At 40.4% G+C, this 22,460-nt stretch overlaps 1 protein-coding gene and 1 long non-coding RNA gene across 5 annotated transcripts; both read left to right on the top strand.

The window, feature by feature from the left end:
• The first annotated feature begins 18 nt into the window (after positions 1-18).
• LOC109972303 (uncharacterized) lies at positions 19-563 on the top strand. Its single transcript, XR_002276670.1, has 3 exons — positions 19-176; positions 272-301; positions 418-563. It is a non-coding gene; the product is annotated as an uncharacterized LOC109972303 (long non-coding RNA).
• A 5,252-nt stretch (positions 564-5,815) lies between these two features.
• On the top strand, positions 5,816-22,454 carry aff1 (AF4/FMR2 family, member 1). 4 transcript variants are annotated; one of them, XM_020621150.1, is made up of 19 exons: positions 5,816-6,222; positions 9,342-9,462; positions 10,217-11,035; positions 13,573-13,614; positions 14,228-14,314; positions 15,337-15,370; positions 16,206-16,266; positions 16,805-16,946; positions 17,054-18,025; positions 18,119-18,207; positions 18,348-18,567; positions 18,672-18,763; positions 19,221-19,284; positions 19,390-19,526; positions 19,695-19,766; positions 20,631-20,724; positions 20,803-20,846; positions 20,944-21,191; positions 21,769-22,454. In XM_020621150.1, exons 1-19 carry the CDS (start codon positions 6,170-6,172, stop codon positions 21,891-21,893), a joined length of 3,516 nt encoding a protein of 1,171 aa, XP_020476806.1. In that variant the 5' UTR covers positions 5,816-6,169; the 3' UTR covers positions 21,894-22,454. The 4 variants fall into 4 exon arrangements, with proteins under 4 accessions (XP_020476806.1, XP_020476807.1, XP_020476805.1 ...); XM_020621151.1 differs by having other exon boundaries at positions 18,669-18,763; positions 20,974-21,191; XM_020621149.1 differs by having other exon boundaries at positions 18,669-18,763.
• Positions 22,455-22,460: the final 6 nt, after the last annotated feature.

The following is a 22,460-nucleotide window of genomic DNA, read 5'->3' as shown; positions in this document are numbered from 1 at the left end:
AAAGGGTCATGGGATGTGGCATGGGAAAAACAGAACATCAGCTGAATGAATGTGACAGAGGTGTGGCCTTTATCAAAATCATTCTAGTGAGTAGTCAAGGCACAAAGTTTTCAGAGAAATGTTTCTTTTCATTGACATACATTTTTGGTCATTTTTAGTGGGCATTTCAGTTCCAGGTAAATATCTCTTTTATCTTTTATCGTCTTTACAACTTGTTTTCAGTCTTTTTCTCAGTTAGCAGTGTTTGATAACTTGTGTGATCTCTGCTCAGTTTTCCTGCACCCTGTGAAAGTTGCCACTGGTGAGTCTTCCAGTCTAGATCTAACATAGTGAACAAATGTTCTGCTACTGGAGGAGGGGGATTGCCTCAGAGCAGATTGGAGCAAAAGTGCTTACTTTTTCTCTCAAAACCTTCAGCAATCCGAGCTGCTCTGTTGATCCAGCGCTGGAACCGTCAGTACTACGCTGCCCGGCTGGAGATGAGACGCAGGTGCACGTGGAATATCTTCCAGTCTATTGAATATGCAGGAGAACAAGATCAAATCAAGGTGCGGTCATACAGTTCTGGGAAAAGGTTCGCACAGGATGAACATGAATTACTCTTAAATGTGTCCTTATCACAGAGACACTAGTTTTTTTAGTTGTGCCAGCAAAATAGTGGATGGCAGCGTTGGTCAGTGGAGCACTTTGGTCCAGACTCAACAGTCATTGGATGGATCGCCATGAAATTCTGTACAGACACTCAGTTTCTCCAGCACTTTGGTTTTTGGAGGCAGAGCCTTTAGCTATCAAGCTCCTCTCCTATGGAACCAACTCCCAGTCTCAGTTCGGGAGGCGGACACCCTCTCTACCTTTTAAGATTAGACTTAAGATGTTCCTTTTTGATAAAGCTTATAGTTAGGGCTGGATCAGGTGGCCCTGAGACTTCCCTTAGTTATGCTGCTGGGGGGGGCCCATGATGCTCTGAGTTTCTCTCCCCTCCCCTCCTGCTCTCCTCTCCTCTCCTCTCTCTCCCTCCCTATGCTTCTATATGCCACCATTACACATTACTAACTTTGTGTCTCCTCTCTCTCGTAGTGTGTCCTCTCTCTCTCCCTGTACCTTTCTGCAGGTTGCCCTGGAGCTCTACGTCTCTGACGAGCAGTCACCAGCCACATCGACCTGTCACCAAGTGCTTGCTCAAGGGGGATTTGTTGGGTTTTCCCTATGTAATAATAGTGATAACAGTAAGGTCTAGACCTTACTTTGTAAAGTGTCCTGAGATGACTTTTGTTGTGATTTGGCGCTATACAAATAAAATTTGATTTGATTTGATTTGAAATCATTTGTTGTTTTCAGTCTTGCTTTTTGCAGGGCGTTTGCTCCCTGCACCTTAACCTTAGTGTCAGCTTCACTTGGAATCAACAACATCTGTGTTGTGTTTTTCCACAAACGTCCATTGGCCATGCTCCATTTTTCATGCTTCAACTGGTAGAAAAGACAAAGGGGACAATGTTGCTCTGCAAAACCAACAAAACCATAACTTTAGTAGTGAACATTACATTACGGTTCTCAATTTTGAATTTTTAATACTTGTTAAAAACTAATTTTGATTGTTGTTTGGCTGTGTACACTCACGTTAAAGGTTACCTCACGATTCAGTGTTTTACTCTTTTGTATGGGATTACTATTATCAGAGTGATTTATAACATCAAATCAATCAGATGCAAAATGGATTATCGTGCTTATGACACTGCTTTGCCATCTTTATCATTTGCATAGATTCAGTGATTTCTTACACACATTTTCTCTAAATAAAGATGATTTAAACTGTTTTTCTTTTCTCACTTTATTTTACGAGTTTTTGTGACTAAAATGAATATGATTCTTTAAAAGGGGCGGCATGGTGGAGCAGTGGTTAGCGCTGCTGCCTTCTAAGCAGAATTGATCATGGGTGGATGGGTGGACTCTTTAAAAATCATACATTGTTGCATATTAAGATTGGGAGGAGAAAGGGCAGATTAAGAAGTTGGCACTGTGCAGCAGAAAGCCGTGAGCGGGTCAGGGGAAGGGCAACATGTTGCGCGTAAGGACTTGTCTTCTTGGAGACACAGATAGGCGGCTGTTTTATTCAGCCTCGCTGTCTTCACAGGTGGAGTAACAGCTATATGCATGTGAGGCACCCAGAGCGCATTCTTCGCTTTACGCACACAACGCAGTGACTGCGCATTGAACTCTGGGCGCTTCCACGACGCGGTCGATCTACAGCTCATCTCACAGGCTGAACGCCTCCTGTCTGGATCCACACCAAACACCTGAGCTGCTGCGGCTCTTCTAAGAAGAAGCTTTCAACATCTGCAGGCTGCTGTGCGCGCAGGTGCACTCAAAACCAGTATAAATATTTTCCGGGCTGCAGTGGAAGCTGAACGTATGGTTCTCAAGTTGTGCAAGCAAAATATTGATCCCGGACTACATTAAAACAACAACTCCACAAGAGGACAGCAAGATCCGGATCTGTAACTCAATACTGCAAGCAAATCGATCTTGTATTCATGCTGGACGGAATGTCTAGATATTTCACCGTGTTAGTATTCCTGAGTATACTGCCCCCACTTCTGTTGGCTGTAGGGGCAGCTGAATGTTCAGAGAAGGAGCCGATACTGAGACCGCTCCCCAGGCCAGTGAGTGAACTTATTAAAGGACTAACGGAGTGTTTAATGGAGTGCACAGGGATGACGTACCACAAAAAAGTGCTGCTCCAGCACAATCAAAATATACGGCTTACAGACGCCACCGAAGGTAAGGAGCCACACAGTGACATTTTCAGCTCGAGGGGAGTTTGTAGCCAAGTTACATATTTAAAGCTGTGCGAATTCTCCATATAATACCTTAACTTAACGTTGAGACATTATCCACAAGGAAAGCAGTTCTCTCTGTTGAATTCATCACTGCCTGAGTGAGACTGACATGTGTTATGTATCACATACAGTATACGGTACTTGTACTTCCCAGGTGACCTCGAGGAATACTGTTGGTCTACTGAGCTCAAATGCACCATCGGAGAGAGCTTCGAGCATGCCTGCGTGGTGCTGCCTGTGAATCTAACTGCAGTTGGGCCTGATCAGCTGGAAGTCAAAGTTACTGCCCCCGCTGCAGCCACTCTGCACGCAGACAGCAGTCCCACCACACTCGCAGAGAACTGCGGCCTCCGTTACGATGTCAGGGAGCACTTCAGCACGGGGAAGGCTGGGACATCACTCTGCATACAGGTTGTCACCCAGGAAGACGCCCCGGTTCTCAGGTGTCCTCCATATCTGGCCACCTTCTGGCAGAGAGATCTTAATTAGTCCAACCAGCAAGGTGGTGCATAAGACACTTATCAGGCCTTTTACTTATAGGTAAAAGTACTATTACCACACTGTAAAGTAGCTTTAAATGTTACTTAAAGAAACGTATGCAGGTATAATCAGGAAAATGTAATTGAAGCATTAAAAAGCAAAAGTACTGATTGCAGAAAGGTGGCCCTGTATACATCATAGATACATTATCAATAATATATTATTACTGGTTACATAATTTTTAGTTTTTCAGTTTTCAGTTTTATTTAAGGCTGCAAGTAGTAATGATTTTTATTGTGGATTAACCTTTTATTGAAATAGTTGCTAATTGATGGATTATTTCAGCGCTACGTGTACATACTGTTAGATAGTTTGTAGTGGAGTAGAAGTACAAGGTTTCATAACATGGAAATACTCATATACAAGTACCTTAAATTCATTCTTAAATACTTGAGTAAATGTCCTAACTTTACATTCCACCACTGTAAAATCTAGGAGGATGACTGGTTTGCAGTGAGGTTGATTTAACAGTATATAAAGGTAATCACGATGGTGATAACTGCATTTGACTGTTGAAATCTTGGCTGCATCATAACTATAGCAACAATACAATTCTCTATAACTAATTCATAATTATTTACTGCTGGCTTACACCTCTCTCGATTGGTTTTATTGTCTGTCAGTCTCTGCTTTCATATAACTAACTACCTGAGTGACCAGACAATGACTTTGCTTTCAGTTTTTACAATGTTCATAGGGCAACGGCCTTTGCAAAGCAAACCGTTTTTTTTTTAATGATACACTAAATGATCCGCACTTCTGGACTTTTTGTGTAAAAGCTCCTCCAGAGTTTCAACTTGTTTCTTCTAGGTTTTGTGTAACAGATTTCCTGAAAAAAAGGCATTTTTATTTTTGTGTCTATTCTTTAGGCTGTTTATAGTTGTTGATTTTGATTCTCTTAAGGACTGCTTTCATTGCCACAGTAAATACTATGATACCTATATGACAAATTACCAATTATTAACATACCAAATGATATACTTACATTGTATGGTGAACATTATTCTGCATGTCCTATTATTGTAAGCATGGTTTTTATTTTGTTGTTTGTTGTTTTCTGTTTTATATAGATATTTTATAATCAGAATAAATGAAAGTCAGAGAGGCTTGCCTTAATTCTTGTTTTAGTTGTGAGGATCTTTTTAAGGGATTTGAGCACAGAAGCAGATGTGGATCACCATCAAAGAAAATCTGCAGGACATAGTCAGTGCCCTGCTGAATTTATTCACAGGCAACAAGAATGATGGAATGGTTCCCTGTTAAATGAAGAATGTAAATATGAGATGTGTTTATACCAATATTAAAAATTATATTTTCTTTCACAGTGCCATGTTTACTGTGCTTACATTTTTGACCGAATTTAATTATTCCTATTATTATTGCAACTCTAATTCCTATTAATTGCTAAACAGATACACTATATGCTAACAGATTTGGTACACTACCTAAACTGTAGACTTTATAAACAAATTTTTGGACATATACTATATTACTACTAAAATGCTACAAATATATTTGGATAGGTTACTTTACATATTTGTTGTGTGTCTGTCAGTATGTATGAGTCTTATTTTAAAATATGAAGTTTTCATCTTTAGGTTGTGTGGTCAAACTAATCTAGGTTTGTTGTACTATCTAATCTAATCTATTGTTACCGCAACGATATATCGCCACCTACTGGTCATTATGTCAACTACTGGTACTAGAATGCAGTTCTTTACACTGTCCAACCACTGGATGGCAAGATGTCCACAGGGTAGTATGTGCGTGTGACCTGCGTGGGGGGGTGACCTGATAAAGACGAAACAGTTGAAACATCTACACCAATACAATGGCATATACCATTTGTGTATTTCAATGAGACACTCAAACAGCAAAAGTGCTGTGTGTCTTGGACCTTTGACAGATCCTAAATCTTAATTTAAACATCAGATGTTTCTTTGACAGACGTCTTGTGACTGATATGTGTATGCTATCGTACACATTTATTTATTTATCTATTTAACAGAATGCTTTATAAAGCCAAATAATACTCACTCTTAAGCTATTTTTGGAAAAGTATTTTGACTTCATTTAACAGGCTTTGGAGAGTATAAGTGGCTCACATTTCCCTCCATATTAGCCTCTATAATCCTTAAAGATAAAATATCAAGAATGAATTCATTTATGCGAGGAAGCAAATTCAGCAGTGAAATGGTCAAAACACTTTTTAAACATATGTTTGGATGTAAGTTTTAAGCCACTGAAGCCATGTTAAGGTTGAACTTTATAGTGCCATAATATACCGCTATAAATATAAATAAATCTACATATATTAAACATATATAAAACATCTGAAATATATTTATACCTTGCGATGCAAAGACAAAACTTTTGGGAGTGTGATTAAAAACAAATACTGATGACTGTACCATGTCAGTCACGCAGGGGTAACGGTCTAAAGTTTAGTAAACTGTCGTGATGAAGAAAAACAGTAAATAGTATAGCTCTCTGTGGGCTCGTCTGTTATGTTTACATAATATTTACTCCTTCAGTAGTAACACAGCCGTCTTAGAGATACTTCTTGACAGGTTTGTGGTGCATTGAGTGTATAAAACTGGTCCCCAGACGCCTGCAGTAGAACAATCCAGTAGGCAGAGAGTGGACAACCCCGACTCGCACGGTTAGCGGACAACTGTAAAACAACGGAGGCTTGACAGCTTGTTTAAATTAATACATTATCTTCAGGGATGAACAATGTGACCAAGCGTATGAAGTGAGAGGAACACCTTGGCGAGGAGTGGCAGAAACAAATGACAACCAACTTTGGTTGTTGTGAGAGGGGCGCCATGGCATCTCAGCCAAGGTAGGCAGACGGAGCAGCGCCTCCTCGGCCAAGGTAGGCAGACGGAGCAGCGGCTAGCTGCTAGCAGCTCGCCTCGCAGCCAGGGTAACCCATGTTAATTAGCTGTGTACGGTTAGCCTGCTCACTAGCGATGCACAAAGTTTCAAACTCTGTGAAAGTAATAGGAGGCAGGTGGCGTAGGTTTGGTGATTTTCTGTGGTTAATGTAAAACCGGCTGGCTGGGTTTCAGCTGATAAGCAGTTCGAGGAAGAAGTGGAATCAGCTGGAGAGAGAAAAGTAGTCTGGTGTGATTTTCACCAACTGGTCATCGGGTCCGCTGTTTATAGCAGCTACTCCGTATAAATTAACATGTTTTAATACATACGAATGTCTATTGAACCTCAGCCACCATGTCTAATTAATATGGATTCGGGTGGTTAACTGGTTAGATAACAGCGAAAGTCTGGATTTGACTCGGTGTTGACCCTTTAATTTTCTTTTGTATTTTTTCCAAATCGCCCACAAAGTCGGGGCTCGGTGACTTGAGAAAGGGAGACACACACAACTGTCAACGGTTAGGATATAATTAACAGTCTGAGAAGGAAATAGGACACTTTGTCTTCCTTCAGTTTGTTGAGGAAGACACCTTTTTGTCTGTCTCAAACGCTTTTCATGGTTTTTATTTAGTAATAAAATTAGTCCACTGTTTTCCTGTCAATTATGTACCTATTCCACCCCCCCCCATTGGCTATAATTGACCACAGCGGGAGGAGATGTATTCAGGTGTCTTGTTATATTTGACCAGCAGACCAAAACCAGAAAATATTAACAATCATAAGAGCATCAGTCACATTGAGAAGGTGGAAGCAATATTTGGCATTGTTGCTTGAAAAAAATGCCTGAAATTATTAATTGATTAGCATATTCACAACAACATTTCTGTCGATTTTCTAATGGATTATTGACAAGTGCTTTCTCAAGGGGGGGATTTGTTGGGTTTTCATTTAATAGAGTAAGGTCTGTACCTGATTATGTAAAGTGCCCCGAGACGATTGTTGTTGTGAATTGGAACTAAATTAAGTTAATGGAAATGACTGCTACAGCCCTAAACATAAAGCAGAGGCTTAACCCGCTTTCGGGGTTCAGTGGCAGCTGGAGAACAAAGAATGATCCTCTGAGCATCTTTTGCAGTCCACCCTAAAAAGTGTTATTTGTTAAAAAGGCAAATAAAATATAATTGAGAACGCAGACAGAAAGCTGTGGCATGCTCATGCATCTCAACAGAGAAATGCAGATTCAGGTAAAAAATCTTTTTCCTGTTTTTAATATTAATCATCTGTTTGGGAAGTTTTTTTTTAAATTTTTTTAAAACATAGCAAATATAATATAAAATTAAAACAAAAATGATGTTGTAGCTGGTTAAAGAATAAAATTAGCCTGCATTATAATGAGCACCCAGTATATGTCACTCACAGTTGGCCTCTCTTGGCCCCTCAGGGGTTATGTTATTATCTGAGAGAAGATATTAAATGAGCGTTAGTGAACCCCCCCACCCCTGATGTTGCTTTGTTTTCTTAAGAGTGATAGCCTAAGAATGTGTCCTTAACAGCTTTGTTTCCTGTGGTCCTGCTGGCAGTGTTTGGTAGCCGAGTCTTGTTGTACTCTGTTATATTGAAAGCAACAAATATATAAGTTGATGTGTTCTCATATAGCCTAGGTGTTAGACAGCAAAAGTAGCACTTTAACCCAGGGGTACTTTGTGTAACAAAGGCAGCGTGAAGAGGAAAGCATTTGTGTCCATTGTTTGATAGATTTGATGTACTACATTATGCATGACTGAGAATATTACTGATAGCATTTTTCACTTCTTCCATTTTTCATAAAATTGCATTGCTCTGCACAAAATTTAGATTTCTGCAAAATGCAACCAGCAGAAACTTCATCATGAAGTGTTTTGTCTCTCCAGATTCTGTGGCTGCTGTCTCATGCTGCTTTGCAGTCCACTGTGTAACAGGTTGTTTTTCTAAATGATGTAGGTGCTTTCTTTAATAAGGAAACTTTTATTTTTCACTGATGAAGCTGTACCATGCAGACTGTTCAGAATCGCTGACAGTTGGCCAAAGGGGTTCATTTAACTTTGTTGTTAAAAGAAGCATTAGTGCAGATGCAACTAATTACTGGGCTAAATGATTACAGGGTTTACTCAGTATGAAGATTAAATCACTGCTAGGTGTGAGTACTAATTCTAGACAGTTTAGTTCCAGCTTAATCTATATTTAACCCCTGATATCTCTCAGTTTCTGTATGGTGTCAATTATGAATCATGTTGAATGCTTTACCACTGGGTAACCTGGGCGCATGACGCCACATTGCGCTGTCCTAGCAGTTTGGCAAATTAATGAGTGAGTGTTCACCTGTTTGGCTTAGTCCCAAATCTGTGTTGTCTCACTTGTTGCCATGGAAGCATCCCATTGGGGTTGTTATAAGTGAGGATGATCAACACTGTAATTTGGGAAGAAAGCCACAAATTTCAGAATGTGGATACCTAAGTGTTTGGTTCATTTTAGTCTGTTTAAAGTATTAAACAAAGTCTGAAGTCATCTGTTCTTCCAAAGTATCATTTGCATGAGTAAGCACTTTTTTTCCCCATTTGTATCATATCAGGACTAGTTGTTGATATTCATTTGATGTCTGTATGGGCTGCATGTCATCTTTGGGGACTAGAGAGAACAGATGTCAATGTTGTGGTGAATCCTCATGGCATCTGTGAGTCTAATTACACTTGTCTGCAGAAATGATGGGCGCTGTGTTCTCCCATTGGACACTTCTGCTCTGCACCCTCGGGTGGATCAGTCTGTGATGAAGATGTAGTCTTTAAATTTTCTGGTGTCTTTAGCCAAAACTGATTTTGTCATAAGTATCAATCACATTCATTGTTCGAGGGGTTTATCAGTGTGTAAAGTCATACAACAATTTAAAATGAATACAAAATGCTAATGTAAGGAAGAGGCCGTATCGCAGTCTCATTGGCCAAACATGGGGCATGTCATCACTCTTAGTCTGATGATGGGATTTGGAAATGATGTATTTCCACATGCAGCTTTCATTTAAGAGCTTTCTTTCTTTGTAATGTTCTACAGTGTACACAATGAAGAAAGGAACCTCCTTCGCCTCCGAGCATGGGAACAGAGAAACCAAGAAACCAGTCACACCAAAGACCTCAACCCTGTGAATGTGCCACTCTTTGGGGAACCATACAAGGTAAAGACTCGTATAGTGACTTGCTCACAGAACAACACTCCGTTTTGTTTTGTTTTTTTTCCTGTAGTTGTTACCCATAATAAAATGCTTGGTCTTATTTTTTTTTTAAGAAATTGTAAAGGTTCGGTACCATTCAGTATTGCATTTCAAGTATGTGTGAGGAACAGTTTTAAGCTCTCTTTACCTCACAAATGTCTGTCCAGTATGATCAGTATAAACTGTTTACTGTCCTACAGCGTGTCTGTTGACAAATGAAGACCTGGCATTTAATATAGACATAAAGGTTTACCTTAATTATTATCACTGGAAAACCTTGAGGAAAAAATGGTAGATGAAGCATTTAGCAAATAAGAAATTATGATGAAATTGTTTATTGTGCTTTCCATGATAATGGTACGTAGTTAAAACTATTTAAAGGCTATGTGAGTTACCAATATAAATTAACTGTTTCTATTATTTTTGAGTAATGGCCAAGTTTAGTGTGTGTAGAAATAACTGTAAAACATTTGATAATATTTTTACTTTAAAAATGTGCAGAGGAGATGCTGGATTTGCGCCTGCACTCTTCTCTCAGGCTACATCCTCCATAAAGGGCAGCCTATGTGACCCCTGAGAGGAGAAATAGGCATTAAACATGACTGGAGGCAATTCATTGTTGCTTTTTGTCTCTGTATTAATATAGAAAATGACCTATCTCATCCTTTAAGCTGAGGTTTCACTGTTAACATAGCGAAATGTTTATCCTTTTTTCTAGATAAACAAAGGGGATGAGCTTTCCAATCGAATCCAGAGGATGCTGGGCAGTTATGAAGATGTGAATAATCCCTGTGCCATGGAGCTTTTGCCTATTCCTACTTATGTAACCTTCTCACAGCCAGATCAGGGTGAGCCTGATAAATCAACCAAACTTCCATTCCACAACCAGGTCAATTACATGTCCACCCAAAGCCAAAAAGGCCCCCCTACTAACAGTTACTCCTCTCAGCCAGTGAGAACATCTGCTGCCTCTTCTTCTCCTACCCAGCATGGACATGTATCTACTTTAAAATCTTGTTTGAACCACAGTCTGGCCAGTCAACAGAAGAAGAATGAAGCCATCTCACACCTCAGTGAGTGTGTCAGCCTTCCACGGGAAATGTCCCCTCTGTCTCCTGATGCTAAGCCGCTTGCCTTCCTACATTCCAGTGAGCACGATAATGCTGACACAGACACTACAGACATGTTTAATAGAAATCAGCTTCAAGGGTCCACAGATGACCCCTCTGCGTCTGCCAGCACCACTGATGTTTCCACACTGAACGTTAAGCAGTCCCCAAAAGATGCATCTCTGCCTCAGGCTCCCAAGACTAACGCACTTGCTTCACAGACTTTCCCTCTGCTCCTGTCCTCTAAGCAGCCAAGTGTAGTCATGACTCAGAAGCCAACAGCCTATGTGAGGCCCATGGATGGTCAGGACCAGGTGGTCATCGAGTCACCTGAACTAAAGCCTTCACCAGAGCCATATGTACCTCTACCAGAGGTAATTAACAAGTCTATCCCGGATAAAACCAAGATACTGCCACAATTTCTGGAGGTGAGAATATTATCTTACCAGTCTTATGCCTGTACAGTAAATATGAAGCTACTGCCAGCAGCTGGTTAACTTAGTTTGGCACAGTGATTGGGAAAAGGGAAAGGTATCCTTAATAGTGAGCTTCATAGGTGCTAGTAAGTCGAGTTTGTTCCCTTCAGACAGAGCCAGTCTAGCCCCTTTTTGTTGCCCCCCCCCCCCTTTTTTTTTTTTTGCAATGATTGTGCTAAATTAAGTGCTTGCTGCCATTATCTTTATATTTAGCCCACTGACATTAATGTGGTTTTGAGAATAAAAGCAAATAAATGTTTTTCCCAAAACGTTGAATTATTGTTGTGTTGAGAGCAGAAGTTTATTTCTGGACTAGTCGTGCTCAGTTGTGTGTTTGACTGATGACATATGTTTACATAGTAAGGTCTAAATCTTACAGTATTATAGGGAAACCCCAGCAAATCCCCCGTGAACTTGGCGACAGTGCAGAGGAAAAACTCCCTTTAACAGAAGAAACATCCGACAGACCCCAGCTCTTCTGCCTCAACTGGTTGGGATGAGTGGATAGAGGAGAGAGAAAAGAAAGAAAAGCATCAGGACACAACAAACAAACATAGAGCTCCAGAGCCAGGGATACCTGCAGAAAGGTAGAGAAAAGAGAGAGAGAGGGCACAAAATTAGAGACATGTAATGGTGGCATATAAAAATCAAAGGAAGACGGGAGGAGAGGAGCTTAGAGCATCATGGGAGGACCTCAACCTAGGCCTATGACTAAGGGATGGTACACCAAACCAGACCTATCCTAGAATGAATGAATGAATGACCAGTAATTTCATAGACACCACTACAAGGGCACAGAACTATTAAATGGGTAATGGTCCCAAAAAGTACCATTTCTATCAAGACAAATGGAGTGTGCCACATGATCTGCTAGTGTGCAAGTTTATGTTGCAGGGCTAGATTTTTAATAATTTGAAATATAAATGTTGGTAAGTTTTTTTTTTTATTATGAATCTGGCAGTTCTGGTTTTACTTAAGCTTTCTAGAAACAAATGCTGTAAACTTTTGACAAAATGAGTTGGCCATTTTGGCAATTTGTTTTCCTGTTCAGTAACGTATTACGATGTATTGTACATGATTGTTTTACGATGACGTGATCGCTCCTGTGGTGCTCCCAGAGACTAGGGGGACGTTATTCTGTAGGAAAAGGGATGCCCTACTTATTAATTCTCAGGACTGTTGTCATATGTCCTAATAATGTGTGTCAGCTGATTTTTAGGATGTTTTCTGAAACCTCCTCATAGTTTTGATATTGCAGCTTGAGTGTTCTGGCATTTAAACAGATCTTGGACTTTCTTTTGAAGAGTTTGGTTTAGCTCCAGTTCAGTCTTGTTCTCTGTCACACAGAAACATACACACAACTCTTGCACCTGCAGTGCTCCACACCTCCTCCTTACAGTTCTGCAGCAGCACTGCAGTGTTGAACATGCTGCCGTCTTCATTGCTGGGACTAATCCAGTGCAAGATAGCTAGACAGTGACTCATTTCCTTATTTCTCACCAACCATTTATTCCTAAGATTAGCACTTCATCTGCACTGGGCCATACATAAACCACACTTGTGTATTTACAGCACATTCAGGTATGTTTCTGTAGCCTCCAGATCAATTGGAGGATGTTTTGGATCTGATTTTGGGCATAACTGAGAAAAGCAATGCAACTGAAGGGGAGCTTTGTTTTCCACTATAGGGCCACTGTGCTGCACTCTTAATATCTGTGCATTAATATCTCAAGTGAGTTGATTAATACATACAGTTATCCACCATGCTCTTTTGAGCATGTTTCACGTCTTATTCTGGTACATAGTATGGTGCATGTCATAGTATGGTGCATGTAGCAAGCAGCTTGTGGTTTGTATGTGTGTGAGTGACCTCGACTGCCTCTGATAACTTCACCCCTGGGCTCAACAGAACAATAAATGAGCTTTGTCACCAACTTACATAACTGCTCTGGGGCCCATTCACAGTGACCTTATCGCAAACATTGTCCATTCAGAAGGAAAAACTGAAAGAGCACTGAACACAAACTGAAACACAGCCTGTTGACTCACTCACACACAGCACTTACTTGATGTTGTGGTTGGTCCAATATGCGGTATTGTGTCACCACTAGTGTTTGAGACTGTAGTTGGTAGTGATGTGGTATAAGACTGCATTGTACTGAAAGGTCTTTCTCATGTTTTGATCATTCCATTTTTGTTGAGGTTCTCTCTTACATAATTTAATTCCATACATACGTAACCTACTGGTGATTAGCACTGGCCACATAGCAGATTTCTAGATAAATAACATTTATTTTATTTCAAGGGGGAGTGACTGGAGATGTGAATGAGGGTTGTATAAAGGCAGATTTAATGGTTTTGTTTTTTTTTTTCTTAATGTTTTTTTTTCTCTCATTGTTTTGATCTTGGCAAATAAATCTTCCTGTGCTTGGTCTTCAGCTTGTAAATGCATGTAGGTTTCCAGGAACTCATTCCTGTTCTTTTTACAGACAAAGACAAATGAAGCTCAGGCTGTTGAAGACATCTTAAGGGTAAGTTCAAAAATTTTAATTCTGATCTGTGGTTGACTGTTTTGCTATCATAATTATGTAATTATAGCAAGGGTGTAACTACAACTTATGTTTGAGTAGCTCATTGGAAAGCTGCTTGTCATTGGCACAGCAAACACATGGTTACTGATTCACATGCACAAAGCTCATGCAAGTAGCATTAACATGTATGTCTGCATGCAAAAGTAACTGGGGGAGTAGACCTCTAATACTTGCATGGAGCCACTTCTTCATTTGTGCTTCCATAGTTTGTTTGCCCCGTGCGTCCTCATATAGGTGCATGATGCCAATAGTGCATGCAAAGGCAGGAAGGAAGATGACTGCCTGTCTGCCTTTAGACATGGATGTAAACAATGCAGGATTTGAACTTTTAAGAAACTGGAATTACAAGTGTATTTATGAGGATGGATGTTCAACTTGCAAAGAAAAAGATCCATGATATACCTGTTACTGCAGTAAATCTGACATTTGTGTGGGGACAGTTTGACTGACTTTGTTGTCCAGTTAAAAAAAAAACACCAGTGAGAGTGCATCCTATACAGTGTTTTGTTGTTAGGCTGTCTATGCATCCCATTGTTTTTATTCCCCTCCACAGGAAATGATCCACTCATGGCCCCCCCTCCTGACAGCTATACACACACCTAGCACAGATGAATCCTCAAAGTCCCTGTCCTCAGCCAAGGTAAGAGCTTGAGAGTGGTTGAAATCCATCTTGACTTTATTCTCACTGCCCATAGGAGGAGGGTTCATGACTGCACTGTTCCTGTTCCCAGCCAGGTTTGCCCTGTAACATTAACCTTCCTGATGATGGCCAGTTTAAAACTGGATAGGAAACTAAACTCCAGTTCTTGTGAAACATTAGTTTTTTTTTTTTATTGCAGATGAAGCCACTGCCATGCTTTAATAAAGTCCAAGTCAGCCAAGTGAAGTGCATGTTTTCCAGTGTTGTAGCCTCTAACACAAAAGTCCTTATCTGATTTTGCCAGATTAAGATTCAATTATATGATGTGATGGAGGGAGACTGTGGCAGTTGCCTGGTGCCACTGTTTTTCATTGGCCTTCCTCATCATCAGGTCGACTTGCCAGCTGCAGCAGAAAACTCTTGGCTAAATTTTAATATTTTTGCTGAACCCCTGATTTAAAACATGACTTTTTTTTTTGTAGTTTTAGACAAGCTACATGTCTCGACATTCAAAACAGTATGGCCAGATTTTTTTATGAGAGCAAGAAACACCACATGTCATTCCTGTTTTGCTTTATCTCTACAGGCTCCCTGTTGCCTTTAGGGCTGACTAAATTGGCTTACTCCTGACTCACAAGTGTATCCATGGCCCCCCCCCCCCCACCACCATCTCAAAGAGCTTCTCACTCTCCAAACCTGTAATCACATCCTACAGTAGTTGCATTAAGGCTCAAGTGGTGACAAAGCCTTTTGCCTTACTGCAGCCTGCCAGTGAAATTCCCTCATATGCTGCTTACATCCTCTGCTGTCCCTGAAGGCTTTAAAATCTGGTCTAAAAACAGATGTTTACTGAGGCACTTTGTCCTAATGAAAAGTGCTCTATAAATGTACTCTTACTGATATAAGGTTATAACATACAAAGGCTAAAGACTGATCTGTTTACGTGCTTGTTAACACACTTGTTATAGCTGTTGATGCAAATGTACAAATCTGTACAATATTTTTTTTTCCTTCTCCCACAGGAAGCAGAGAATGTCTCTTCATGTCCAGGACAAAGTGAGTAATAAGGGAATGAAACCAGCACAGAACAAGAGGCAGAAAAGAAAAAACAGTTGGGTTGAAATTATAGTTTATTTTATCATGGAAAATCAACAGTTGATGCAAATCAGGGTTAGTCAGTAGATTGATCATGAAACATGCTTATTGGACTGTAGAAAGCAGCGTTTTAAGCCTGCCTGTGCAACCACAGTGTCCTCTTCTGTGAACTAACCACAAAATGCCAGAGAGAAACAACCCTGCAATTCTATCTCAAACTAACCTCAGCTAAGAGAAAAACATGTAAAATGTCTTTCTATTTTTTTCCACAAGTGGCTTGTTTTCATCCATCTATTGATTTCTGCTCATTTCTTTCAGTCATTGACTTTTAAGTTTCTAGCATTAGAAGGTGTGTCAGCACTACTGTTACTGGTCATATAGTACATACCAGAAAATAAGTGCTGCCCCAAATCTCACATTTTAATAACTCAAGAATGAATTTCTGTGCTCAGGTTTACAGTTTTCTGCAACAGTTACGGCTCTTTAGTGAGAGCAGTTTGAGCTTGGTTTAAGCACCGTTTAGGAATCTGTAGATGTACAGTAATTAATTTGCACTGGTTTTCCTTTCACAGCAGTGGTGCATTAGATCATATGTTCAGATATATTGCATAAAAATAGTTGAATCTACCAGCAAGCATCACTTTTGACTACATACTAATTAGCAGCAGGTTAGACAGTCAGGTAGTTGTCTAAAAAGACCTCAGCTGCAGTATATGGGAGCCAAATCCACATTGGTGTTGAGCGATGTTGTTTCTTTTGTTCAACTAATGTTTTCATTGCTTTTTTTTCTTTCCAGAAAGCTGTGAAAACTCTTCTACAGATCCATCCCAGCTCAACCAGCAGAAGTCCTCCTCACCGTAAGTGACTTGGCTCCTCTAAAAGACTTTTTTTTTTTTTTTTTGGCTCTAATTTCAAAAAGATCTTCTAAACTTTGCTGCAGATATGACATGAGAACCACTGAAAGTTAATTACTTGAAGAAGACTTGCAGCTTCTGTGCAGTTTAATCAAGCCGGCTTCATCAAGGCCTCTGACACAGCACTGATGAAGATTAACGGACTGTTTACACTTCACACAATCAGAAGACATTGCAGATAAAGAATTATATTACAAATATTTTCATAAACATTTCTGGACAACAAAAAACAAACACCAGATATTTAAATTGTTAGTTTCTCCTTTGTACATCATGTTTGCCACGTGCACTTCCTCTGGCTTTGGAGGAAGTGTGCAAGTGTTACCTTACTTATTGATGATCTTTTAAATGGATGATGTGCATGTAACTATTTTTGTCTTGCCACATGCACTTTACCAGCTAAGCCTGTGCATGTATGCCACAATGTTGTATATTTCATTCTAATGGATATTATCGTGGTGTGTGTGCGTACACGCTGCAGTTTACTTGCAGCAGCACATTTCAGCGGGGTAGAGTCCACCAGTTCCAGCGACACAGAGAGTAGTTCAAGATCAGAGCTGGACAGTGAAAACCCCACTGAGGAGCCACCTCAGCCCTGCATGAGCAGTTCAGTTAAAACTGAGGTAATTTGCTTTTTTGTCCCTTTTGTAAGACTGAATAATGGACTCACTCACTTTTCCTGGTCTTTTGTTTGCTTTTTTTTTTACATGATATTTTTGTGTTTTCATAGCCTGATGCTCCGGCAGTGAGCCGCTGTGACTGGCAGCTGGGGAACAGGCTGAGATCCAATCAGCAGAACAGCAGTGAAAGTCAAGGCAGCGTACTTGTCTCTGTGAGCCCTACTCACAAACAGCCACTACCCAGTCAAAGCTTCAAGCACTCCGGTGTAGATGTGGTCGACCCCACCACAGAATCCAAGCCTTCTTCTCATCAAAAAGAGTGCAGTGGCAACCCTCAGCAGGGCAGCAAAAGCCCGCAGGACAACTGTTGCCAACACAGTAGCCAAAAATCTCCCTTTGACTCCAAGAAACTTTCATGCAGTACATTCTCCTCAAAACCAGTGAAGGCAACTTGCCCAGATCACAGTGAAGCAGTTGTCAGTGTGAAGTGTGAGGATGTTGTGGCCACACGAGTGAAAGACCCATGTTTCACAGATAGGCCCAAGGTAAAGACGAAGACGACACATTTCAAGAAAAGCAAAGACAGCAGTGACACTAAAAGAGACATTAAGAGGACTTCTAAACATGTGTCGCTTGACAAGCGGAAAGCTGAATCAGAGCTGGAGCCTGAAGTCACACTAGTCCTGTATGGTCATTGTCCATCTTGTGGTGTGAGATATCCCAACCCCTGTGCCTGCCCCGCCCAGAGTCCTGCTCAGCCTGACCAGCTGTCTCCTGCTCCACCAATCAGAATCGGTTGTAGCAAACCTAAGGCAGAGACCAAATGCCAGAAGGCCATCAAGATCACCCACAAGCACTTGGAGAAGACTGGGCATGCAGACAAAGCTTCTCGGGACAGGCCTACCACGTCCCTGCTTGTGAAGATCAATCTCAGACTGCTCTCTAGAGTCCCCGGCAAAAACCAGGAAATGCCCAACAAAGCAAAGAGATCAAAGCTGGCTATCGAGCAAGACGGGAAAGGCAGTGGTGCTTCTACAAAACACAAACGCACTAAAACCTGCACAAAGAATATACATCAAAATGTAAGAAATGAGGGTCTAGAGCAGTTCTAGTTAGCATGGATACATTTACATGGTGAAAACCCTCTGTTTTCAATGTGATTTGCTGTCCTCTAGGCAGAGGTAGACAAGAAAAGTCCCGTGAGGAAAAGACGAAAGCTGGAAAACATGAATACCTCCTCAACTCATGCTTCTATCAAACTGGAGTAGGTCCCCTAAATCAGAGGCATTCAGTGCTTGTTTTTACCAGAAATAACAATGTTATTAAATTGAATGTCCTCTTCACTGTCGCTTTGTGTGAGCCAGTTCAGGCAGATCACACAAATTGTCTAATTTTTGCTTACAGGAGTTCCAACAATCCAGCGGAGCACCGCGGGAGAAAAAAGGCAAAGAAAAATCTGGTACTCGTGCAGCAGCCTTTGATGCCTAAGGACACTGCTAAAGATTCAAAGTTGGATAAATGCAACTCTGGGGAGAGGCAGTCCAGTAAGGACGCTGCAAAGAGCAAGGACTCCCGCAAGCACAAGAGCAGTGTAAAACACCCAGATCACTCAAACAATGCAAAGGTAACTGTGAGCTTATGAATATTAAATTAATGCCTTGCTTCTTTTCCCTTTTACACAACTGTAGATATTGTTCACATCTTAACCAAATGCTGTTATCCTAGCAGAAGCCACCAAAGGTCAGCCTTACCATCCCGTCAGCCTCACAACTCAGCAGGGAAGCTTTGACCAACAGGCCTTTGCTCAGATTTGAAGACCGGTAAGATTCCTTTCTGGAGGCCTGTTGGGTTGGAAATGTTGTTCCAACATTTACTGTCAGTTTGTATCCCACCACCCCCACCCCCCAAAACCTGTTTGTATCTGGACCAAGCTGAATTTTCTCCCCAAAATGTGCCATTTCCTCTGTTAGCAGGTGTTGTCTGGTTGTGTATGTGTGTTTGTTAATGCCTGTAAGGACAGCTCTCCTGACCAACTCTGGAGTCAGTATGCAGTTTTACAGCACAGAAAATCTTGTGTGTGGGATATTAATATTTAGGAGAGGGGAGGGGGGTGAAAAGATTGGTCAGATGGTATGGTCATTTAGTTACTTTGACATTTAAAAATTGTACTATACTAGTAAACTCTATTCTTACTCTTATTTTTAGTGAATTTATTTTTCAGTAACTGTTAGCTATATATTATTGTTATTTACCTAATCCTGCTTCTTTTGCCTACAGGCAGTATCCGGTGAAGTATTACATAAAGGAGGCCAAACGTCTGAAGCACAGAGCAGATGCAGAGGTAGGTTTCTCTTCTCCTGTTAGTTTTGCATTCACTTTAATAACATTTCCCCTTTGTATGCACAGTAACTCTTAAGTGAATTGTTTGTTTGTTCTCTCTCTATAGTCTGATAAGCTTAGTAAAGCTTTCACCTACCTGGATGCAGCCATGTACTTTGTTGAGAGTGGCATTGCCATGGAGAAAGATCCACAGATTTCAGGGTCTTCCTACACCATGTTTTCAGAGACAGTAGAACTGCTCAAGTAAGAACATGCACTGCTGCTGTAGTGGTTGTTTGTACCTATTAGTTTGCAGGTTTGGCTGTTCTACCTTTTTGTATTACACACACCGAGTTGTAACATGACAGATTTGGCTCCTTAATAAATTAGATTCATGCTTTAGTTTAACTGCCAAATTTTCCACTTTCACAGGTTTGTGCTGAAACTTAAAACCTTGGTGGATCCCTCAACTCCATCCTCAGAAAAGGACTTTTTAGCTTTATGGTGAGGTCTAGGTGATTCTTTGTGCTGTAGGGAGGTTAATACTTCTGCCCATCTGACTGATTTCAAGTCCTATACGTTTGATTTATAATGTTAAATTAGCTGAAAATGGAGAAATCTCCAAATTGTTGCATGTGAAAACTAAAATAAAAGTTCTCAATTTACAGAGTTGCAACAAATAGTCTGCTCTCACAAATATGAAAAACAAGAAATGAAAGAACATATACAATATTTTTATTTAGGTATTTATCGAAACATTAGTGTATACTAGCTAAATTTGTTTTGTTTGGTAAATTGTCTACACATCTGAACATTCTTTGCATTTTAGTGTAGATCATGTTCTGCATGAACATAAAATCAGTATAATATTTACTAATTTTCATTACTGAATTAATCCTGTTTCTGAAAACATGTATATCATTAGTGAAAGTGGTGTTAAATGAGAAGTTCCTTTAACAAATATTATTTTGCTTTTGCATGGCTTTTAAAAAATGTCAGGGTCACAAAAAGATTATATACCATAGGGGATGAGAGAAATGTATGTTAAAAAAACATTTTTTTTCATAGTTTCATATGATTCTGTACAGGCCCGTTATGAATTCATTTTAAAAATTCAAATGACTATTTGCTTTTGTAATATTTTTGTTCAAGGACTACTCTGTTACTGCCAATATGTTTTGAGATTGTCTTGTCTTACCTAAGGCCTTGTTTTATATGTTAGTTTTTTTTTTTTACCTTATGCCTTTTTAAATTTTTCATGTTTAAGGTCTTTGAAACCAGGATTTAATGAGACTAACACTATTAATATATTTGCTTTATGATTTAGAGCACATACTCTGTTATGAATAATATTTTCTTGTCTTGTAGCTTGAAGTGCCAGTCTCTGCTGCAGATGACTATGTTTCGCCACAAACACAAAACTGCACTCAAGTATTCCAAGACGCTCACTGATCACTTCAACGTAAGTATTAAGGTATCGGAAAGTGTGTCCGCACATTACCGTTAATATTTTGTTTTGCTGATTAAGCATCTCTTGCAGAACTCTGCTCAGGCTACACACGATCCTTCTGTCTTAACTTCAAAGTAAGTCCTCTAGTTTACATACACATCTGCTGTTTGTGCATATAGCACTAAGCTGTCATAGTCCACTTTGTCCCCCCCCCCAACCTGTCTTCTATAGAGTGACAGACACCACATCCCCTGTGCCCAGCATGCCGTCACCAGTCAACACATCCACCAGCTCAGGCCTTGGCTTCAACCTCAGCGTTGGAGCAGGCAGTGGGTCGGCTGTGGACCCTGCTGGAAGCATTGTGGCAGTTCCTCGGGTTATTGAACAAGTTGTGCTCACCTATGTCAACATCACTTCTTTGTTCCTGAGCGCTCATGACATGTGGGAGCAGGCGGAGGAGCTGGCGCACAATGGCAGCGGTAAGACTGGATGGAAAAGAGAAGGTGTTTTACATGATGCACACCATGGTGTGGAGACGTTCATATGTGTGTAGAGATGTATTGGAGTTAAAATGTGTTATTAAAATTTCAAAACGAGAATGTGAATCTGTAACGTTGGACGTTGATTTATGAGTTTCAGGTTTCTCAAAAAAGAGCCGCACCTTTTAATAATAAGATATTCATTGACTTTTAAGTGGGAGAGGTGATTCTTTCAGGTTTCAGACCTAGTCCCCAGTCCAGTGGGAATGGGATAACGTGGAGCTAGTAAGGAGGTCAACCTTGTTTGGTCCTGGACAGGAGAGAATGCCAAAGATAGTGGTACCGGGGTCAGACTCTACAGGACACTGTAAAATGTCCAGTGAGCCTTGGAAAGGGAGCACCAGAACATTAGAAATATTCAGAAGTAAAAGTCAGGGTGTGTTCTTATGCACTTCTTATAGCTGCCATGAGGGAGCAGCTTATGTTTGAGATGTTATTTATAACCCTCCTTGTTAATGAAGGTAAATGGACCATGTTGAATATTTATGCTGAGTAATGTTTCCAATGTGTGTTTTAGGTATGCTAACAGAGCTGGACACAGTTATGGGCCCACTGAGCCTCACTTCAAGTATGAGCTCTATGGTCTGTTACACAAGACAGGGTGTCCACTGGCTGAGGCTGGACAGTCAAAAGGTAAAGTGACCAACAACCTGCTCCCATTACTGGATGCCTGCAAACCCTCGGTGCTGCCTCACTGCCTTTATTTCATTGAGCGACCATGTGGCTTCTGTCTTTGTCTTAACTTCACATGGACATGAACTCATTGCATTAGAAAGGCAAATCGGAACAGATTGTTTTTAAGGCTAAATTTGTAATTTCCCAACAAGGATACCACACTGATCATTGCACTTGTTAATTATTCTTTTCTCACGTCTTCTTTGGTGTCTTTCTTTATCTCTGGCACTCTAAATCTTCCGAGCCCATGTTCTAATTGGCCTCTTTATGATGCTACCCAGTTTAATCTTGTGGTTATGTTTCCGGTGCTGACGCACAGATCATGTTTATTATTCTTATCACAGCTTGTGTAGTCATTGACCTCTGATTAGGTAATAATCACAGGACCTGAATGAAAAGACCTGAAAAACTACAGGCACAAATCACTGTTATTTAGACTTTTTATTGTTCTTAGTGAATTTAAGTCTCCCCATTTCAGTCTGAAAGACTGATTTGTTTTGGATCCAGGGATTGCTTGTGTTTTTTGGGGGGGGG

This window comes from Monopterus albus, unplaced genomic scaffold (assembly GCF_001952655.1).
Source record: "Monopterus albus unplaced genomic scaffold, M_albus_1.0 scaffold253.1, whole genome shotgun sequence".
Taxonomy (NCBI): Eukaryota; Metazoa; Chordata; class Actinopteri; order Synbranchiformes; family Synbranchidae; genus Monopterus; species Monopterus albus.
The sequence above is the reverse complement of the archived record's forward strand: the minus strand, read 5'-3'. Positions and strand labels throughout refer to the sequence as shown.